Genomic DNA, 22,108 nt, shown 5'->3' on the forward strand with positions numbered 1-22,108 from the left:
TCTTTACTTTTATTGGTGTCCTCATCCTCATCCTCATCTTTTATATATTTATCATTTTCTTCTTCTACATATTCTCTTTCACCTTTGCCTTTATATAAGTGAAGTGTTTGCATTTACCTTGTTCTTTATTTTTGACTTTATTTATACGCATCTTTGTTTTTGTTTTTATTTTTACCTTTGCCTTTATCTTTTTCTTTATCTATGTACGTACTCATCTTTACTTTCATTCTTGTATTGGTTTTTTCTAACTGTTATTCTTTATCATTTTATTAGCAATTTTTTATTAATAACTACATTCAAGAAGTACTGGTTTCCGTTCCAACAATTTCCGTTGCACTATTTCCGTTGCACCATTTCCGTGTGCAATTTCCGTTGAATTTGCAAATTTACTCCCAACCAATCAACCTCCGCTAAAGAAGTTTCACTTCAAAAAAGCTTTTCCTTTAAACGAATTAAGTTTTCAGCTGGCATTATAACTTCACACAAACGCATTAATGACTGCACATAACTTTAAGCAAAAATAAATATTTGTTGATGATTTTCCAAACAGATTCTTAATTTTTTTTTTACTTTATATTTAAATTGAAATTGTGCACTTAACCGTGACTAATAAATTAAACCGAATGCATAAGAGTAACAGTATGAAATTAATTGGTTTCAGTTTCTCATACATCTGTAATACCTAAATATGTATGTACTTATACGTTGTTATGACTTTTATATGACCTACATACATGCATACATAAATAAGTATGTATGTATATACACATACTTACCTGTAGAAAACCATATTTCAATTCGATATCCAAAAAATTATACTCCTTCGCATGTGCTGGCCTTTGCGGTATTGCTGTATTTTGTTGTTGATTGCTCTGTGTGCCAGTGCCGCCTGTATTCGATGGCATAGCAATATTTTCGTAAGTTTTTGATTCCTATAAAGACACACAAAAATAATTGAAAATTATAACTATATTCCACTAAAGAAAAGCAAACCAAAATAATAAAATGTCCAAGAAAAATGTATATACATATACATATGTAGGTACAATATTTATGCACATGTACTAGGGTGTTCGATTATTCGCCTTATTTCAAGTTATTCAAAACGGCCATTCGAAAAAACCCTGGTTCTCTATTTGCAAATTAAGAAAAAAAACCAAAAAAACTGGTTTTATTTTTCATATTTTCTCTCCACTACTATACTCACACAACTATAATATGAAATCTAAAAATAGTTATAGCATTAATTTAAAAGTCTGTAAAACAAACTAAGTTTTAAGTATTTTGAATTACAAGTAAAGCAGAAAAAAATTTGTCAAAAATTCACACTCAGTGGGGTTCACCGATCTTAACAAGAATAGATCGCTAAAATAGCGGTCATAACATCGACATTACCGACTGTCTTGGAAATGATAATACACCATCCGCTGACCGACTATACAAATATATCTATTAAAGACAGGCCATTCGTCGGAGAGCTCGAGTTGCTGTGTGAGGGTAGCGTTACTTTGACACAACTCCATTCGGGATATTGTATCAGGTTAAACTGTACATTGCAATTGGAGTAATATGCCCCGACGATATTAACCACCTCTTCATATACCCACTCACAGCAGTTCATCTAACATCCTTCTCGCTACGGCCCAAACAGCTCGAATCGAGCTTTTTCCTGAGCCTGCCGTTAGATAAGAATGAAGACAACATGCAATCGATTCATTGAGTAGTAAGCTGCCACAGCCATGTCTGTCTGTCCGTCCGTCTGTTCGTCCATCCGTGTACACGATAACTCGAGCGAAAATTGAGATATCTCAACGAAATTTGGTATGTAGGTTTCCATTAATCCAAGGTGGGTTGGTATTGAAAATGGGCGAAATCGGACTGTAACCACGCCCATTTCCCATATAATAGTAATTTCCAGAAATACGAAAACAGCGATATTTTAGTAACTATCGAAGATGATTCACTCAAAATTGATATTTACAATACTTTTCAGACGAAAAATAAGAGTATTATAAATTTTTGGAAAATGGGCGTAGCCACGCCCACATGTAACATCATGTGTATATCTTGGTAACCGCTGCACCAATCCACACTTTGCACAGTTGTTGGCCTTAGTACAGCATACTAAATGGCCGAAAATTTAAGAACGGTATATATATATATAACGTGAATTTAGAGCAATACAAAATCTTCGATAAATCAGTAAATATTGAAACTAATTTATTCAAAATTGATGCTTGCAACAATTCTTTACCAAGAAATACGTTTATGGTAAAATTTTGGGCAAATGGGCGTGTCACCGCCGATTTATGATCACATATATGTATATCGGTAACCGTTCTACCAATTTGTACCAAACTCGGTATTTTTATTGTGCTTTTCATATAACGGTAAATTTCAGATATGCTTGAAACTGCAACATTTCGAAGTTTAAGGACGCTAATTTACTAGGTTTCGGAAAGGTGAAACAACATATATTTAATACTTGCGCCGGGTATTTAATATTCGACTCCGCACGAACTTAGACTTTCTTACTTGTTTATAATGACTTTTGATAAAATTTTGAAATAAAAATTTATCGAGACAAATTCTACTGGACTGCGAAAATTATTTTCTTTTTTTAGCCCATTAATAGAAACGGTATATTAACAGGTTAATTTAGTTTAATTTTTTTATTCGTTTTTTTAAGTTTTTTTTACATACATCTTTATGTATAGAAAGTAGTATACAGTTTGCACGATGAAGGGAATTTCGAAACAGAAATCTTCCAGATTTTCGTTATGGAATTCTCAAATATCACTTATTAAATCAAACATCAAATATCGCCTACTTTTAGAAGCGTTAAAATGGCCAGAAGTCACTACGGGGAGGTGGCACGTGGTAGGTAAGTAGGCAGCGATATGTTTGTATATAAATACTGACTACATACTTTCATATACTACATTAGAATGCTTCACATAGAACAACTATTTCTTTTTTTCGGTCCCAAAAAAAAATAATTGTGGAAAATTTCAGCCCTTACATATCTTTATTTTTAAGTTAGGGCTCGAAAAAATAAGAACCTTAAAAAACTGTTTCCGTAACTTTTTTACTTAAAAATTAAAAATAACAGATTAAAAAAACTACCTTCTAGCCCATTCAACCGCAGTATAATAAGCCCAAGTTTGAAGTTAGAAGGACTTAACGTTGATTTTTGGCAAGTTTTTTGTTGGCGGTTTTGGTCATGGAAAAACCATTAGCAACTCCGTATTGAAAAAAATAACCGACACCGTCAAAAAAATCCCACAAATCAAGGAAAAATCCTAGCCGGGGGTGCAGAGAAAAAAATCGGGCCCAGGACTAAAAAATCAAGGGCCCCTATATATATATATTGTATTAATTTAAAAGCATATGGCCCAAATCGCCGAAAACGAAACAAAGGGGAACAATTTTTTTCGCAGATTTTTTATTATATCTGGGTCATATATATTCTCAGGTATCAGACAATATATGAAAATTCAAGAGCCACCATTTTTTTCAATATACTTGCTTCACTCCGCTTGCCTTGTATTATCAGTGATTAACTTTGTAAATGAAAATAAAGTCGGCAGCATTTTTTAGTATAATGTAACAGTCCAATCGCAACAATTGGCCAATTTATTCGCCACTCGACACACACACCTGCACTCTTTAACAATCCGACATACGCGAGCAGTGGAACCACATTTCCCGATCATTATGTACCGCCGCCGAAGAAACCGCAGAACAAAGACGCCGCCTATGGGGCCACGCTGCGATCGGGCGCAACGCGAGCCATGTGGGACCGTTATAGGGAACTGAAAAAGGAAGCGAGACGTATTTGCCGCAATAAGAAGAGAGAGGCCGAAATACGTGAGTGCGAAGAGCTTGAGATGTTGGCCGACAGGAAGAACGCCCGAAAATTCTACCAGAACTCCTGTAAGAACAACAATGGCGACCTCGTGACCGATGTCCAGAATATACTTAAATTGTGGAGGGAACACTTTTACAACCTACTGAATGACAGCAGCGCTGAAAGTAGTGAAGAAGACGAACCCGAGTCCCCAGTCGATGATGATGGAGTAGCTGTCCCACCGCCTGACTATGACGAGGTACGAATAGCGATTACGCGGCTGAAAAACAACAAAGCTGCTGGAGCTGACGGCCTGCCAGCCGAGCTATTCAAGTACGGCGGCGAGGAGCTGATGAAGTGCAAGCATCAGTTCGTATGCAGAATATGGTCATATGAACGCATGCCCGACGACTGGAATTTAAGTATGCTCTGCCCAATCCACAAGAAAGGAGACCCTGCCATACGCGCCAACTACCGCGGAATCAGCCTTCTAAGCATAGGTTATAAAGTCTTATCGAGTGTATTGTGCGAAAGACTGAAGCCCACCGTCAACGAACTGATTGGACCTTATCAGTGTGGGTTTAGGCCTGGAAAATCCACCATAGATCAGGTATTCACAATACGCCAAATCTTGGAGAAGACCCGCAAGAATAGGATCGACACACACCATCTATTTGTCGATTTCAAAGCCGCTTTCGACAGCGCGAAGAGATGTTGCCCTTATGCCGCGATGTCTGAATTTGGTATCCCCGCGAAACAAATACCAAAGAACGTAGATAACAAGAAGTGGGCTGTGTAAAATGACGTTGAGCAATACCACCAGCTCCATCAGAATAGGGAAGGACCTCTCCGAGTCGTTTGATACCAAACGAGGTTTCAGACAAGGGGACTCCCTTTTGTGTGATTTCTTTAATCTGATTTTGGAGAAGAACCGCTCAGCCACAATACTTTACAAGAGCATACAATCGCTGGCGTATGTCGACGACATCGATATTATCGGTAAAAACAAGGGCTACGTCTGTTCTGCCTTCTCGGGATTGGATAGAGAAGCAAATCGAATGGGTCTGGTAGTGAACGAGAACAAAACGAAGTATCTCCTGTCATCACACAAACAGTCAGAGCATACGCGTCTTGGCACCCACGTCACTGTTGACAGTTACAAGTTTGAAAAAGTAGACGACTTCGTTTATTTGGGAACCAGCATTAACACCAATAATAATGTCAGCCTTGAAATCTAACGGAGAATCACTCTTGCCAACAAGTGCCCCCCCCTCTCGACGCGCCTGATCCTAACTTGTTCAAAAGGGGATAAATATGTGTTCAACTACTGGACCACTCGGATATTTAAAAATGAAACATGTGCATGTATAATGAATAAAACTACTTCTGAAATAAGCATTCTACTGGAAAAGTGCAGCTATACTAAAACAGCTTAGCGAATCGGAAGCTAAACGGAGTGTACCATAGTAGACTAATTTTGATTTAAAAATTCTATCGTTTCCTTAATTCAGCTAATATTAATATTGGAGCACGATTTTTAGTACAGAAAGTTATGATCAATATATATTAGTCGAAGTACGATAAAGCTAAAAGTTTGGCTCATAAGGATGCCTTAATTTAAACAGAAAGAAAATAGTTTTCCTCCTCAAATTTATGCCGAAGTGAATATTTGTATCACTGTTTTATATTTTGATTTGTTTACCCCGAACGACGTCGGGTGCTCTGCTAGTATACATATAAAAATGTATGTGCTTATGTATAGGTACGTAACTACCCAATTAACATTGTGGCGAACGTTCGAAAAAACCGTCGATATCCAATATGCATATCGAACTGAGAACGAACTCATAACCAACCTTAGTTGTCCAACGTTCATACACTCGAAATTGATTCGAAAAAAAAATTAAAACCGTAGTAACCAGAGAGAAAGTGGAGTCCAGCTCTTTCTCGAAGGGAACTAGAAGACATTCACTCCCTCTCCACAAAATTTCAATTATATAATGGGCTGGATTTCAAATTTGTAACGAAGGGAAAATACATTGGATAACGAAGGTTCCGTTTTGGTGGAGAATGGCCTAGTACTTGAATCGAATACTACTAACCTATTGCACATTCATTATCGAAGGGGAGACTCGAAAAAAGGATTGGTTTTCCAATCATTTTCGAATTGTTAACCAAGCCCTATGCTTATTGGGTATGTATGTTCATAGATACATGTAATCAAATGCAAATGACGGTTAGCGGAGGCGTGGTGTGTGCTTGGTAAACTGTCTGCGGTGTATCAATTTCCGCATTAATGCACACAAACCCTCCTTCCACCAGCAAGGCAATGCGTAGTTCACGTCATGGTGGGATATTCTGCAAACATACCTGATAAATATAACATACATATTTCACATACATAAGTACTCTATCTATGCACATACATACATATGTATGAAGTATGAATACACTCATATGCAGAATAGCTTGTCTTTACCTCCTACCTGCTCAGCCACATATCAAAGTGTCAGCATCAGCTGTGCTATGCTGCAACCTGTGGTGGTATCTACATAAGCATGCCAAACATAAGCGTAGATATGTGAAACCATTGACTGGCCATGCAGTAGTGGGGAATGTGCTCATACATGCAGTTATATCTGTAAAGATGGTGCGGGGGCGAGAACGCAACGAAACCAAACACTATGGTTGGGAAACTGCAACCCCTGCATTAGTGGTCGATATAAGCCGAAATGCGAAAAGTTTATGTGTCGCATTGTGCCACACGTGACCAACTACCGGACATGCCTGACTGCCTAAGCACACTTTCGCATGCCTGCCAGTATGTGGGTATGCCTATGTAATATGTGTCTGTAACTTTTCATTGCCAAAGTTGACTTTTGGAAACCATTGCGGCAAATTTATAAATTCATTAAATTGTCTGGTGGACGAATATATGGAACATTTGGTAAAAAAAAATATACTCGCAGTTAGCAAAATTATCTGTTAAAAGTGAACTAAATATAAAATCGATATAACGGTGATTTCATTTATAAATTTCAAAGGTTGTACAGGATTTGTATGGGACTTTATTTTTAGCATATGCCTGGCGGAAAGGAGTTGCCGTAAGTACTCCATTAAGTTTTGTTTGGTAGAACGCGTTGGCATGTTAAGCAAGTCAATTTTTGGATCCTCATTCTTTTGTTGATCTGCTGATATGAATTTCTGCCAACCTTGCTAAAAAATGTAATAACTTGTCAGCAATTTCAGCAAGCACAGGCAGCAAGTAGTCAGAGAGAATACGTTGCGTTCCCACGACAGTCGGGTCTACGTAACCGGAACGACCCAGATTTATATCTGGCCAAGGACTGTCACTCCAGCAACACTCCCCAAAAAGTCTTTGGGGAATTTGTATGCTGCTACAACAACAACAAGAGAATATGTTGCTGGCAAATGGAAACTCCACTACAAAGTTAAAATCGAACGTATGTACATGGCGTATGAGTAACATTTTCATCTCGTCTGGGGAAGGCAGTCGTATAGCTTTAGACGCGACTTATACCATTTCTTATGCAGCAACGATTCCTCAACGCCTCAAGATATGCAGACGAAGCGAGTGTAAAGTGATGAAAAATTATTATTTTTTTTCAATTATGTTTTAATTTCTTATTTTATTGTTCCATCTGAAATTTGCATAAAATGCATGCACGCACTCGGAGAATTGTAAACAAGCTTCTTCTTCCTATTTTCCAATACTGCTGTACGCCAAGCGATTCGCAGCTACATGAGGCGATTTTTTGACAGGCGATAATCGCCAACAAAAGCTGACTTGGTATCTAATTTGCCGCAAGCGATTTTCTTGAGCAATGTTGAATCACCTAGAAAATCGCCTCGTGTATGTAAATGCAGCTTAACTCAACTCGTGTGGGTAACTCATACGCCATGTACATATACATATATACGTGCGTTCGATTCTAACTTTTCCGTTATATGTGATAGATCCAATATTGATCCGGTTTATAATCAGCGACCCTATAGAACCGCAATTGTAAAGTTTTATGCGAATCTAATCGAGTTTGATTTTTTCGTCCGCCATTTTGAATTTTTCCAATCTGGCTTCAGATTCGTATTCAGCGACTCCAAAACCCCCGAATAACGAACTCCAAGTGAATCTGATAAATTAAAAAAAAATCTTTCGCCAGTTTGAATATAAAATTCTGATGCTATATTCGTGATTAGCGACCCTTAAAACATTAGAATCCGTCTTGAGCTGATAACTGACAACTGCTTTAACAAATTGAATAACAAATTTATTTACGCATTTACGGATATGACATCTTCTAACGGTCGCAGCATTTACGCAATACGAAGTTTTCATTTCTGACGTGTTTTGTTTGAAGTATTATAAATTTGCGATTGTTCTGACATTCTTTTCGATAAATTATATTTTGGGCATTGAATACGTATATATATTTTCTTTTACTTACATGAAAAGCTAAAATATTTGAAAGGCTAGCAAAAATGGGTTCAGCGGCGAAAGCTAAAGTATCTGTTGATTCTTCCACCGTGTGCATAACTTGCAGAATCTATAAATAGAGAATGAAAAACAAAAAACATATCATAACAACTTTCAACGTGGCCGCAATTTCTAAAGCACACAATAAATATGTAGTACCAACTCACCCTTGGATGACGAAATCTTTCCATTGTTTTTACTGAATTTTTCAGCAATTCCGTTACCGTTTCCTTGCGCCTTGGCTTGTGCAGTTTTTCTGCAATTTTCTTCTCGAAAACGAATATTGAACATTCCTAATAAAAAACAGAAACCCAGGTTAAAACGAGTTAAAAATCATTGTTAGAGGCTACGTAAATGGCGCAAACTTTTTAGCGATGAGTGACCTTCTCAGCCGCGGAATTAAAATTTGATTTAGAACACAAAAAATAAGAATGAACCGGCTTGGTAAAATTTATCTGACCTAAAACCCTGAAGTCAATTCTATTTCAGCCCATAACTGGCAGCAGAACTTATTAAAATCAATATGAATGAGACCAAGTCTGATAGCGTGTCTCCTTATGGCACTAATCTGAGATAGTTACAGAAATTTAAGTTTCTTTAACTTATTTTTTCATCTATTTTCTGCTGTAAAAATACATTAAAAACGAATGTCGGAAAGGGGAGAAGTGGCATGTAACCTATTTCTACACATCGAAGCTACCCAAGTTCCGTAAGCGGCTATCTCTGTGATTTAGCTGGCTTCTTTACACGGCAAACATTTTCACCCCTGGACGAAAGAGATCCAGCTGCAGCTCGGAAACCACTTCCATCCCATACCGATTTCGATCGATTTGGGGTTTTAACAGCATCTCCGCGCCACAATCGCAATTTTCAATAAATACAGAACTGCTCAAATCACACGCCGACAACTATTGCAGCAAAGCCAAAGAAACATTGTTGGCAACATACCAGGGAAAATGTCCGGTCTGTTCTAAATAGTTTTGTGCAAATTTTGTCATTGGACACTAGTAGGACTTCAGACTTGTTCGAATGTTTATTTCCGGACGGGAAAGGGATGTGAACTGATGTCGCAATATTATCATTGACACAGTAAGCTGCTTATGATCCCTTCAAGGACGCCCAACAACAACATGTTAGCAAGTAGTTCCTAGCCATCTGCTACCATCTCAGCACCCACGAGGCAATTGCTAGAGGTAGAGCCCCCTTTTTGACAAGTTAAAGACATCACTTTGAACTGAAGGACCGGATACAGGAGTACATACAAAAACTACTGGACCCGATGCTGTACGGACAGGCAATACGCAGCATACACAGAGACTAACGGATACTATAATAGGCTGAACTCCTTTATATCAATATTCGCCACCGACGTACCCAACGTATGCCCTGCATGCTAAGGTTCCCGACTATAACCATCTGTTATGGGCAGGGATAAGTACTTGCCGCACTAACAACATCCATAATCATACCATACTATTACTTGTAGGTACTTACGTCAGTGAAGACTACCTTTGAATGTATTCACGAACGCAAAAGATCCATGAACTCAAAAAAATCTCAATCGACATTGGGTTTTGAAAGATTCATGGTGGTGTTCCGTAAAATTTGGATGTTGCGCAGACAAGCTCTGAGGCAGAACTAGAAGAATTTTGAAATTCAACTCCGCAACTGCATAGCACTTTTTGTTTTAAAACCCTGCTCGTCATAAAAAATGGACTTCGGTTTCTAGTATATCACCTTCTTGGAGACAAAGGAGGTCTAAGTAAAGTCTCATATGAGCGTTTAACTGTATAACTAGGTGCTTGGGGATATGAAAGGAACGAATTTGGAGAAATCCCTAGCCTGAACCCAACTTCTTCAACAGTTTGAAGTTTGATTATAGGGCGCGATGAAAAGAAAAAAGAATACGCAAAGGTTAATTTTCTTCAACGGAGAAATTGAATACGAATAAATTAAAAAAGCAGTGTAAATCTGTAATTGTCGTCCTGGTATAGACGATACGATATACGATATCCTTACTTTAATATTATAAATGCGAAAGTGAGTTTGTTACGCTTTCATGCTTTAACTACTCAATCAATAATCAGCAATTTTGCACACTGGTGTCATTTATCCCAACCCGATTAGACAAGGGGACCAGCCACCTCAAAAACAAATGGAATTTTTCATACTGCATATCTCTGGAAGTATTTGTGGTCGAGTACTTGAACTTAGTAAAGTGATAGTATGCACATATGTACATAAAATCCTCATGGCATAGGTACGGTGAGCTATCGTACCAATTTTGGCGGGACAGTACCGATTTTGATAAAATTTTCCCGCAGAATATTTTTTAAAAGTCGGCACGTTTAGGTGTTCCAATTTTTCATATTTGTACCGATTAGGTCCCGATTTTCAATATTTTCTTTATTAATTTAATAAGAGTATCACAAAGAACATAGAAAATAAGGGAGCCATAAAGAAAGGCAGCATATTTATATTCTATGGTGTTTGGTTATGTTTTATTCTGTCTTACTGGTACTCTTTGCAGTCTAGCATTCTTGTCTAATTTTTTAAGGTTTTTATAGTCTTTTGTGGAGTTTTTTTTATTGAAACGATTCAAAATTTAATTTAGTGAAATTATAAAACTGAATGCTAATTCAACGAAAAATTACACTGAAAATGACACAACGCCGAAACCGGTTTGTCTCTAAACCAAATTTGACAAGGAATGACGAAAAATCATTCCACATTACATCAGAATACTAATTCTCTCAAAAACTGCATGGATATGAAAATATAAGCTGTTAATACAGTGGCGAAAATATAAATAAGGCAGAGATATTTTAGCAACCCTTGGCTATTCCCCTTTCGATTGTATAATGTTTATTATTTGTTCATTAAAGTGTTCCTCTGTTATCTAACTAACAAAGCCCATGTCAGTCATAATTTCAAAATTTGTACAAAAATTAGCAAAATTCGACAAAGATTCATCAACATTTTGACCTTTTCAATTAGATTTCTTAGAAACATCCTGAGTAGGCACTTTTGTAACCCATTCAATTCAAAGTGCTAATTTTAAGTAGCTAGGACTTATCGTTGAAGGAGTTGCTCATTTTCTTCATATAAAAAATTTTCGAACTATGCTATATATAGTAGAAAATGCGCGAACAAAAAATTTGCAAAAAATTCTACAATAAAACTTGAACTTTTTTATATTAAAACTTAGTGAGCTACAAAACTGCATTCTCAAAACAATTCTAAAAAAAATCTGATTAAATTGTTTAAAATTTTGATCAACATTTGTTAAAACTCGTCGAATTTTTATAAATCTTCTACAAAATTTGAAATTTTGATTTACATATTTTCTTTAGATAGTAAGCTATATTTTCATAAAAAAATAATAACAATTTTTTTAAAAAAGAAAACTAGGCAAAACTTGGTAAAATGTCTTTTCCCTATTTATATTCCCGCCACAGTATAATCTGTGGGTATACATTTTTGCGATCAGTTTCAATTTTTTCTCTTTATTTTGTTTTAAATAAAGTTGTATTAAAAGATGTTATGTCCCTTTATTATAAAAATAAAATTGTTTCTTCGGATTCGATGCCTTAGAAATGTTCCGATTCCATTGGGCTACCACCTATTCAAAATATTAAATTCGACTTGAATTAAAGGAATTATTGATTTGAAATTTTGAGACAATATAGGTGTCAGGCGAAAGAGGCTTAAAAAGTTGTAGTTGGAAAATATTTCGAAATAAATACTTTTATATGCCCGATTCGCGCAGCATACGATATTTGGCAAAAATGTAAATAAAAAACTCTTCCCAGTAGCTTTTCAATAGTTATAGAGAAGGAAAAGGAAGGTTCTGCAATACTAAGCCGAAAAAAAACATTTTTTTTTATTAAAAAAATTAAATTTTTGGAAAAAATAAGTTGAAATTGGGATGATCCGCTTTTCAATAGTTCTAGTAAAGTTCTGCAAAACTTCGCAGAAAAAAAAATTCGAAAAACTTAAATTTTTGAAAAAATTAAAATTAAGACTGTTCTGAATAGCTTTTCAATAGTTCTAGAATTCCTGAAAAGTTTTAATTTTTTTAATTAAACTTTTTCAGTTTTTTTGAAAAAATACTTTTTTTTCGTTGTACTTTTTCAGAACTTTTTTTCGTTTTCAGGAACTCTAGGGGCTGGTTTCTCCAACTCAACTTAACTTAGTTAAGCCAAATTTCTTGACTTAGTCAAAAATAAGCTGTGTAAAACGTAGACTAACTTTTGACTTAAGTCCGAAAAGTGGCGTTAAGTTGAGTTGGAGAAACCAGCCCTAGGTGTTTAGAAAAGATACTCATAACAGTTTAAATTTTTATGTTTATTTTTTTTCAAAAAATTTCACTTTTTTATAAATTGCTTTTTTCGGTGTACTTTTGCAGAACTTGTTTCCCTTTTCAGGAACTCCAGAATTATTAAAAAGTTACCCAGAACAGCTCCAATTTTAATTTTTATTTAATTTTTTTTTAATTTAGCTTTTTTGAAAAAAAAAAAAAACATTTTACTCGGCGTAATTTTTTTGGAGAACATTTTTCCTTTTCAGGAACCTTAGAACTATTGAAAAGCTACTTGTAACAGTTTTATTTTATTTTTTCAAACATTAAACATTTTCGACTTTTTTGAAAAAATACTTTTTCGGTGTAATTTTGCAGAACTTTTTTCCTTTTCAGGAACTCTAGAACTATTGAAAAGCTAAGGACAGTCTTATTTTGTTTTTTTTTTAGAAAATAATTTTTGGTGTAATTTTACAGAACTTACATTTTCTTTCTCTCTCTCTGTTGAAAAGTTACTCAGAACAGTTTTAACCTTTATTTTACTCAAGCATTAATCTTTTCGACTTATTTGAAAATATTTGTTCGGCGTAATTTTGCAGAACTTTCTTTTTCTCTCTCAGAATAGTTTTAACCTTTATTTTACTCAAACATTGAACTTTTCGACTTTTTGAAAATATTTTTTTCAGCATAATTTTGCTGAACTTTCTTTTTATTTTCCAGGAACTTTAGAACTATTAAAAAGCTATTAGGAACACTTTTCATTTTTAACCGACTTCCAAAAAAAGAGGAGGTTATCAGTGCGTCGGAATATATATTTTTTGTTTGCGTATGTTAGCGCCTTTGGACCACGTCAACCGATTTTGATAATTCTTTTTGCATCGGAAAGGTACTATCTCAGAGGAGGTCGCATACTAATCCGGTTTAGATCCGATTGTTGGATCATGAGATATATATATATAATATATATATATTTTTTTTTATAAGAATTGAAATCGGTTGTTTTTTGCTAAAAATTGTTATTTTATTCAAACATTCAACTTTTTCGACTTTTTTGATTATTTTAGTGTACAGAGCAGCTTTTTTCGTCATACCATAAACCAACTTCCCAGACATGTATGTTGAATGCTTTCGAAATAAATTAAACCTATTGTAACAGGCAGAAAGTAACTACACTCAGCGAAGCGCGTGGAGGAAATCTAGTTATCTTATATGCTTGAATTTGGATAGTTACTTCATAGCTGCCAGTTTTCATAACCGAGCTGATTTGCCTTTAATTTCCAAAAACCGTGATTTCCAAAACATACAAATGTACATAAAACTTAGGTACTTATTAGAAGATAATTTGTAAACAATAATTTTCGACTCACCCTGCCATCACTTTTTCGGTAGCCGTCATGTATCCGCCACACTAGTTCGGGACCCGCACAAGCCACTTGCTTACCGATCTCAAAGTATTGGCTAATGGGATTAGCATCGGTGATGTTTTGTAATGATGTTGATGCCGTATTGGCACTCTTGAATTTGGAAAACATTGTACCGGCGGGCATACCGTCGATTAATTTCGAGAAAACGTTGGAAAAGCTACCCTGACGTTTAGGAACACCACCGCCACCGCTTCCTGCACCCCCGGTTACACCAGTACCAGCACCGCCTTGGCCAACACTAGCGGCACTGCCGCTACCGGCTATACCAACACCGCCACCTATACTTAAGAGCCCTGTACCAGAGAAATCATTCACAGCTGTTAGACTACCGTGCGTTGCTGCCGCTGCTGCTGTTACACCAGCGCCTGATGGTGAGCTAATCGAGAGTCGCGCTCGCGCCGTCGCCGTACCACCGCCTATCAATTGTGTGCCACCACTACTGCCGCCAATGCCACTACCAACACCTCCACCACCTGCTGCCGCCGCTGCTGCTGCTGCTGCTGCTACCGACGATGAATAGCCATTCACGCTCCCCCTACCTAACTGCTGACTAACCGCGGAGGATGCACCTGCTCCTGCACCACTGGGACTCAGCACTGTACGATGACCATCTAAGCCAACTGCTATGCTACCACTCCGTGAACCGCGCACACCAACACCGCCTCCGCCGCCGCTTCCGCTTCCGCCACCTGCTACTGGTAAACGCGTCCCCGCAGATGCATACAAACCACTCCCACTGCCGCCAATTCCAATACCAGCACCACCAGCACCCACTCCAGCTCCACTGCCGATCGCTATGCTACCACGAGCGCCTTGTGCACCCTGTGCTCCGACCGCTGACGCTATTCCAATTGCGCTTCCACTTCGGCTCTTACGCTGCTGCAGCTCCTCAATGCTATCGTAACGCGAGAAGACTCTGGCCGCCGTTGTTGCCGTTGTTATTGTTGTGGTTGTTGGGTTAGCGGTATTAAATGTCGATGTGCCGCTTGTTGTTGCTGGTACAGATACAGCTACAGTCGCGACACGACTTGGTAGTGGCGGCTGAGCTGGCTGCTTTTGCTGTTGCTGTTGTTGCTGCTGTTGCTGCTGCTGTTGTTGCTGCTGCTGCTGTTGCTTCTGCTGTAGTTGATGTTTTTGCCCAGCTAATTGCTCTAGCGCCTGCTGCGGCTGGGGCTTTGCCTGCGGCTGTAATTGCTGCTGTTGTTGTTTTTGTTGTTGTTGTAGCAATTGCGCTTGTGATTTTGCTTGCGGCTGCAGCGGCTGCTGCTGCTGCTCGTCACGTTGCGCCCCCCTATGTTGCTGCTGGTTGAGTATATGCTGCTTGAGCTGCTTCCAACGTTGCGCTATTTTGGCTAATTAAATTATACCCCAACACTGAATGAAATATCGTGATCATTAAGCAATGTGCGGGTGCTTGCGTGTGGGTGCGTGCGTGTGCGCCTACGTGCTGCTTAACTTATTAGTGTTCAAAATGTGTATATGTATGTATGTATGTATGGAAGCGTGTGTGTATGTGTGCCTAACTGTATGTATATATATATATATGGATATGTAGGCTGTGTAGTTGTGTATTAGTTTACCTGTATGCCAGCTAGTGGAAGTGTTGTTGTGTGCGTATAAAATTGAAAATTTTCGCAGCTATGTTGTTTTTGCTTTGTTTCACTGTATTTTGTGCGCCCGCAGCTGGGATTTCATTGCTGTTCATACGCTCGTATACAATTATACAACTGCACAGTTGTGGTTATTATTGTTGCTTGTTCTGGTTGCCGTCGGCATGCGTTCGCTTGGTCGTTCAATTAGTTACGGCCAATCAATTTAATAAACTCCAAACAACGGCAGCAATATTGAATTTGTCTCCCGGTTGGTATGGCTTGTCAGTTGTGGGCAATAAAACAAGCCAGGCCAGCCAGCCAATTCTTTGTGCTGTATGCGTGTATGAGTGTATGCGTGAGTGGGTGGGCCCAAAATGTGCGTCGATTTTTGTGCCTGCAGCTTGACAATGCAGTGTTGGATTTGTCGAAACTGTTGGGAATTACGGCAGTCAATCCACTAGCTAACTTGTCGGCTGCTGTCGTCAATCGGACACCAGTTGAAGAGTGCAAATCTTTGTTGATTTGCCTGGTAGCCGTTTCAGTAAGAAGCAATTATTGTGGCTGTAGTTGTGGTTAGTGGTTTTTACGAAAACTATTAATTTGTGCAATTTAACTGCCTTCCTTCCTTTTCTTGCGGTTTTCGCTTGCCTGCTTAAATGCCAATGAAATACAGGAGGAATTTCGTAGTTCAGTTGGCTGATGGCTCGAGCACGCCAACCCAAACTGAAAGTTGCGAAATCTCAAATATTTTAGTTCGTTATTTATCTGTTCAGCAGCTAATTGAATTTCCGGCGATTGTATGATGCGCATCGAAATAAGCCAGTATCAAAAATATTGAATTTCTGTATGCATTAGTGCTAAGCTTGATATCTATAGAACTAACAACAGAATGTGTTATCTGCCATTTGCTATTCAAATTACAGCATCTCAAGCATCCGTTTTCAGCTGTTATATTGCTGTTAATCAAATCTAAATGTTGACAATTACATCGACGCACGTCCACTGTTGTTAATTTCTAGTCCTTCCTCCTCATGCCAGGCGTATGTAGTACTGTGCTCGCTGCTTGCTTCGCGCGTAACTTGCTGGCTTCGTTTAAGTTGTTATTTCACACTTAATTATGATTGATATAAATTGATTTGCGACAGTTGTCGTTCTTCTCGGTGTCAGTCGTTTTTTGTACATTTATATATATATTTTTTTTTTTATTATTTACACAAAACAATGATTTTTATTTGCCATGGACAATTGATATCGCGGAACTGGAAAGAGCGTGAGAAAAAAAATTTAAATTAGTTGTATTCAAACAAAAAGAAGGGGAGACAAAGTGTAAGGTTTAATGCTTTCGGGTAATAAAACTGCATATATGTATGTATGTAAAACTTCTATATTTCCCAATATCAAATTATCGATATACATATGTATTAAAAAGGAAACAGATCCGATAAGAGATTGTACCCAAAAAGACAATTTTGCTCTTCAAAATTCAGAGCCGCTTTAACAAATTCTCATAGTAAAAAAATAGCACTTGCAAAAATGTAATTTTGTAAATCTAGGATAAAAGCTATGTAAACCCGCTGGTCTGTAGTAACAGCGGATAAAAGGACCAAGTAGATCGATTGGCATTAGTTGGCATTGCAAATTTTCCGCAATTGGTATAGAAGAGAAGCGACTAGCGTGCTTTATTGGATTCGTCCAAAAACGCTAAGCCAGTTACAGTATATAACGAGACTGCACTGCTTGATAGACTAAGAGCCCGTCGTCAAAATTCAATACGATCGACTTAGAGTAACGTTTTTTTTAACTGTTAGTATTCACTGTATCTATCCTCAATATCATTTACTGCCTAAGCTGGGTTTATACTAGCGCCTTACTAAATCCTGTGCAGCCCAAATTTTTTATAAATTACTTATAAGACTATTTTAAGACCTTTTATGAACATCCAGACCAAGCCAATGGGCCAAACGTCCCACTGTGATATTTGACTCCCATTTTGTGCCCATAATTCAAAAAATTAGTACCTACATTCACATGAATTCAGCTTAATATCAACTTCTACAAATTTACTTGAATTAACATCCTATATCTCAAAGGCATTTAGTGAGAGCAAAACTGTTGATGTTATATATACTGATTTCAGTAAAGCATTTGACAAAGTGTGCCACTCGTTGCTCATCTATAAACTTGGTCTTCTTGGTCTTCCACCTAATTTTCTACGTTGGATCTCTTCATACCTCTATGATAGATCACAAAGGGTATTGTTTAAAAATACTATCTCTGACGTCATTGATGTTACTTCAGGAGTCCCTCAGGGTAGCCACCTAGGCCCGATTCTGTTCTTGCTTTTTATAAACGATATTTCTACAGATATAAAATTCTCCAAAATTTTAATGTATGCAGATGATGTAAAACTTTATAAATCGTACGTTTCAATTGAAGAAAGGTCTTTGCTACAATCAGACTTAAACAGCATGGCTTACTGGGGTAAAGTAAATCTTATGCCTCTAAATCTTAAGAAATGTAAAGTAATGTGCTTCTCGCGAAGAGCTGTTCTGCCAGTTTCTTATATAATAGGTAACCATAACCTGGAACAGGTATACAATTTTGTGGACCTTGGTATCACAATGGATCCTAAGCTTAATTTTAATCTTCACATTAATGTGACAGTCAACAAGGCTAAAGGTGTACTTGCATTTGTGAAACGATGGCCAAAAGAATTTAGTGACCCTTATATCACTAAAACCCTGTTTACAACATTAGTTAGGCCGATTCTGGAATACGGCTCGGTGGTTTGGAATCCAAGGTATCAAATTTACTCAGACAAGATAGAATCAATTCAAAAACAATTCCTACTTTTTGCTTTAAGAAATTTCCGATGGGATTCTCAATATAGTCTTCCACCTTATACAAGTCGCTTAAAACTTATTAACCTTCCTACACTTGCCAGTCGCAGGGAAATGCTTGGTATAATTTTTATGGTTAAATTACTGACAGGCTCAATTTCAAGTCCGTCTCTTCTGGCTGATGTAAGCTTTAATGTTCCGTCACGCGTATCAAGACACTTTTGTCCCATATTTCTGAAAGCCTGTAAAACCAATTTTGAATTGCACGACCCACTCCGTTGCTTATGCCAGGATTTTAACTCTCACTCCAGCACGTTTGATATATCAGATCCGCTTTTCAGCATTAAGAAAGCGATACTCTCCTCTCTCAATAAGTGAATTATTGACATAAATACATAAAATCAGCTGATGAATTTAGTTCTGTAGCTGAACAGTTTTAGATCTCGACACTTAACAAACTCCTGCCTATCGTGACTCGGCACAAAAATTTAAAATATTGGTTCCGTACGTCATGCGGACTGCGCCCCTCGTGCGGATGGGCGGGAATGGAGGGTAAAAACCGTTGGGATATTATTATTATTAATAGAGGTTTTTGAGATCGCTGAATTCGAATCTGAAGTCACAATAAAAAAAATAAAAAAATAAAAATGGCCCACCCAATATGTCGCCTAAAACCTTAAACACATATTGGCCGGTAGTCATAGAGAAGCTAGAAAGAGGTTTTAACGATTAAAATTGTGTTTTATTGTAATAACCATTTTAACTCTTTCATAGTCAACTTAAAATGCATTTTATAGCAAAAACCAGAATTCTAACTTTAAATTGAGGAGAACGCAGGTTTAAAATGGTAAAATAAGGTTCTAAGTTTTGTTTTGTTGTTGAAGCAGTAAACGCATTAGCACCCTGGTTTGGTCCCCACTCCGAGCGATTCCAAACAATTTTATTTGTGTTATATTTTTATTTTAAATTTAAACATAAATATTATTTTATTAAATTTTGTTTTATTATCTTTTTTCGTTTGTGGTATTTCATATAATTATTTGGTTATTAATCAAATTTTTTGGAGTTTAATTTTAATTAAATAACAAAAATTTAAATAACATTTAAAAGAACAAAAAAAATGTAAAAAAATGTTCCCTGGCAGTGGGATTCCAACCCACGACTTCCCGGCTTGCTAAATCCGCAATCCTACAGCGGGCACAGGGTGAACTCATATTTCTATATATAGCAGGGTAAATTTTTTCTCTTCATATGGATAGCACTGTTCTCTCTCATCCTAACAAAAAGCTGTTTCTAAGATGTCTATGACTGACACAACTTAAAAATCTATTCTAAACTTAAAACTGTGCTTTAACAAGAATTAGTGTTAACTAACTGAAATTAAAATAACTAAAAACAAAATGGCTAATCCAATATTCACGTTTTTTTTTAAGTTTGTATTAAAATTTTTTTAATAAAATTGCTATTGAATTATAATATGATCATTTATACGTGTATCTAACACTAAATTGGTTGCAAATCATCTTCAGAAAAACTTTTAATATTATATGATACAAAATCGTGTCTTAAAAAAAGGTCGTACAAGATCGGATTCAATATATTGAGTATTATAGTTTAAAATATAATTATCTTGAAATAACCAAAAAAAATTTATTAGTGAAACCTGGAGAAAATTACTTTTGACATTTTCTTTAAATTGTTAAAGAATTCACTTGAATATTTAATTAAATACTAATCAGTTGGGTTTCAGTACACGAATTGGGGTCCAAATATCACTGTGCGTTCTCTCAGACACAATAAAAGCGAATTTTTTGTATAAATTTAAGCAGGAAATGATGGTACTCATGCGCCAGGTATGCACACGTTTTATATCTATCGTCTATAGGAAAACAATAAATACAGATTACGCGATTATTTTTTGGTGCTATTAATTACTTATTATATTTTCCACTCTTTGTCTTCACTGTCATCATCATTAAAGCTTTGTATTTCATCATCGAGGCGATCTTCTATTTCAATACTGAACTCATCATCGGCTTCATCTAATTTGTCTGGTATTACATCTGGCTCAGATATTGTAATATTGTCAGGTATAGGAACAGTTGTTGCTTTTGAAGGCTGTGAAAATGGATGATACTTAGATACGTGGCGTATTACCAACATAATTTCCTCTTTAAATTTCGTACATAAAGTTCAATTTTATTTTGTCAAAAACTTATTAAATTGAAGTAAAACTCGGATTATTTTTGTTGGAAGGATTAAGTCCACTTTTAATTCGAAAATACTTTTGACGAGGGTTGCCTTCTGTTTAAAAATGGAAAATCAATTTAGTATAAAATTTAATTTCAAATATTTTGTTTTTTATTGGTCGTCACCCGCGAAACGATTGGGTAAGCTTTGTTTCTAAAATATATTTGAAGAAGATTTCCACCTACTCAAACAGTTTAAATCAATTTATAGTTTAGTTTGTAGTTTAATTGAAACCTTTTAAGATACATACATACATACGTAAGTGACAATCGAAAAGTGTTTAAGAGGGCTTTACTACTTTATTAAATTTTTCTAAGAGGTTTGCCACCTGCTTAGCAATTCGGCATCAATTTAATTAAAAAGTTCAACGAAATAGTTTGAGATTGGTCTTAACGATAGAGGCTTAAAAGGCTTTATTTCGAAAATTCTTTTCAAGGGTTACCACCTGTTTAGTAATTGGTAAATGATATTTATTTCAAAAACGATTTTGAAGAGGGTTGCCACATGTTTAGGAATTAAATTTTTTAATATGGGTGACACTCGCGAGATGTTTAAGTTAGCTTTTTTTCTAAAATATTTTTCAAAAGAGTTGCCGCATGGTCAAAGAGTTGATATCAATTTAATTCCTTTTTTAATTTAAAAATTATACATATATATACATACATATAGTCGGGAAGCCCATGATGCTAAATCGGGATTTACTCGAGCGTCATTTTGACCTATTGGATATTGAAGTTGATATGATGAGAAGAAAAAAAGGTCATGTGATGTTTTTCCATCCAGCGTTGGGTAGAGGATCTACAGGCTTCCAAAAATGTCAAAAAAAACAGCTACATGGTTTTTCTCGACCGCGTCAGATATTGATTCTTGAAGATGCAAAAAAATCGCTATTTGGATTTACTCGAGCGCGTCAGATTTTCATACAGAAGGTTCATCTCGATGCCCTTGTCATTCTGTTCCATAATCTGACGCTTATCTGGAGGTGTTTTCTTAATCTGACGGTGAAAAAAATCATTTCGTTTCTGAGATGCACGGTCAACCAAAACATATATTATCGTAAACACTTATTATTTTATCCGTGCAACTATTATCATGTAGCAAGTCTGGTTCGACTTGGTCGTCAATTTCTTCTATGTTTTCTAACCGATTTGAGAAATCAAATTCGAGTCAATACACTTTTGAGATTCGGAGCGTATTGAAATTTGGTCTATGCATCCGCTTTGAATCATAGCGAACTGGGTCAAAGCGCTTTATGTGTCGGTATAAACAATTAGTTAGTAAAATTTCAAAGGTTGTATTTCATGTAACACCACGAGTGATTTGATCGCCCATGATTGCGTGATACTATACTAAGTTA

General features: G+C 36.5%; 2 protein-coding genes across 2 annotated transcripts in view; both read right to left on the minus strand.

Annotated features, from left to right (window-relative positions):
* LOC118746485 (SCY1-like protein 2) overlaps positions 1–14,758 on the minus strand; it is a 126,929-nt gene extending 112,171 nt beyond the window's left edge. Inside the window, 4 exon segments of the mRNA XM_036480333.1 lie at positions 777–932; positions 8,317–8,415; positions 8,513–8,638; positions 14,013–14,758. Of these exon segments, the coding sequence (XP_036336226.1) occupies positions 777–932; positions 8,317–8,415; positions 8,513–8,638; positions 14,013–14,192 (561 nt within the window). The 5' untranslated portion in view covers positions 14,193–14,758.
* On the minus strand, positions 14,276–20,664 carry LOC118746486 (putative per-hexamer repeat protein 5). The gene is made up of 4 exons (XM_036480334.1): positions 20,466–20,664; positions 15,169–15,421; positions 14,385–15,096; positions 14,276–14,329 (listed from the first exon to the last, which is right to left on the minus strand). The coding sequence occupies exons 1-4, from the start codon at positions 20,662–20,664 to the stop codon at positions 14,276–14,278; spliced, it is 1,218 nt and encodes a 405-aa protein (XP_036336227.1).
* Positions 20,665–22,108: the final 1,444 nt, after the last annotated feature.

This window comes from Rhagoletis pomonella, unplaced genomic scaffold (genome assembly GCF_013731165.1).
Source record: "Rhagoletis pomonella isolate Grant_MI unplaced genomic scaffold, Rhpom_1.0 Rhpom_scaffold_00010, whole genome shotgun sequence".
Lineage (NCBI taxonomy): Eukaryota > Metazoa > Arthropoda > Insecta > Diptera > Tephritidae > Rhagoletis > Rhagoletis pomonella.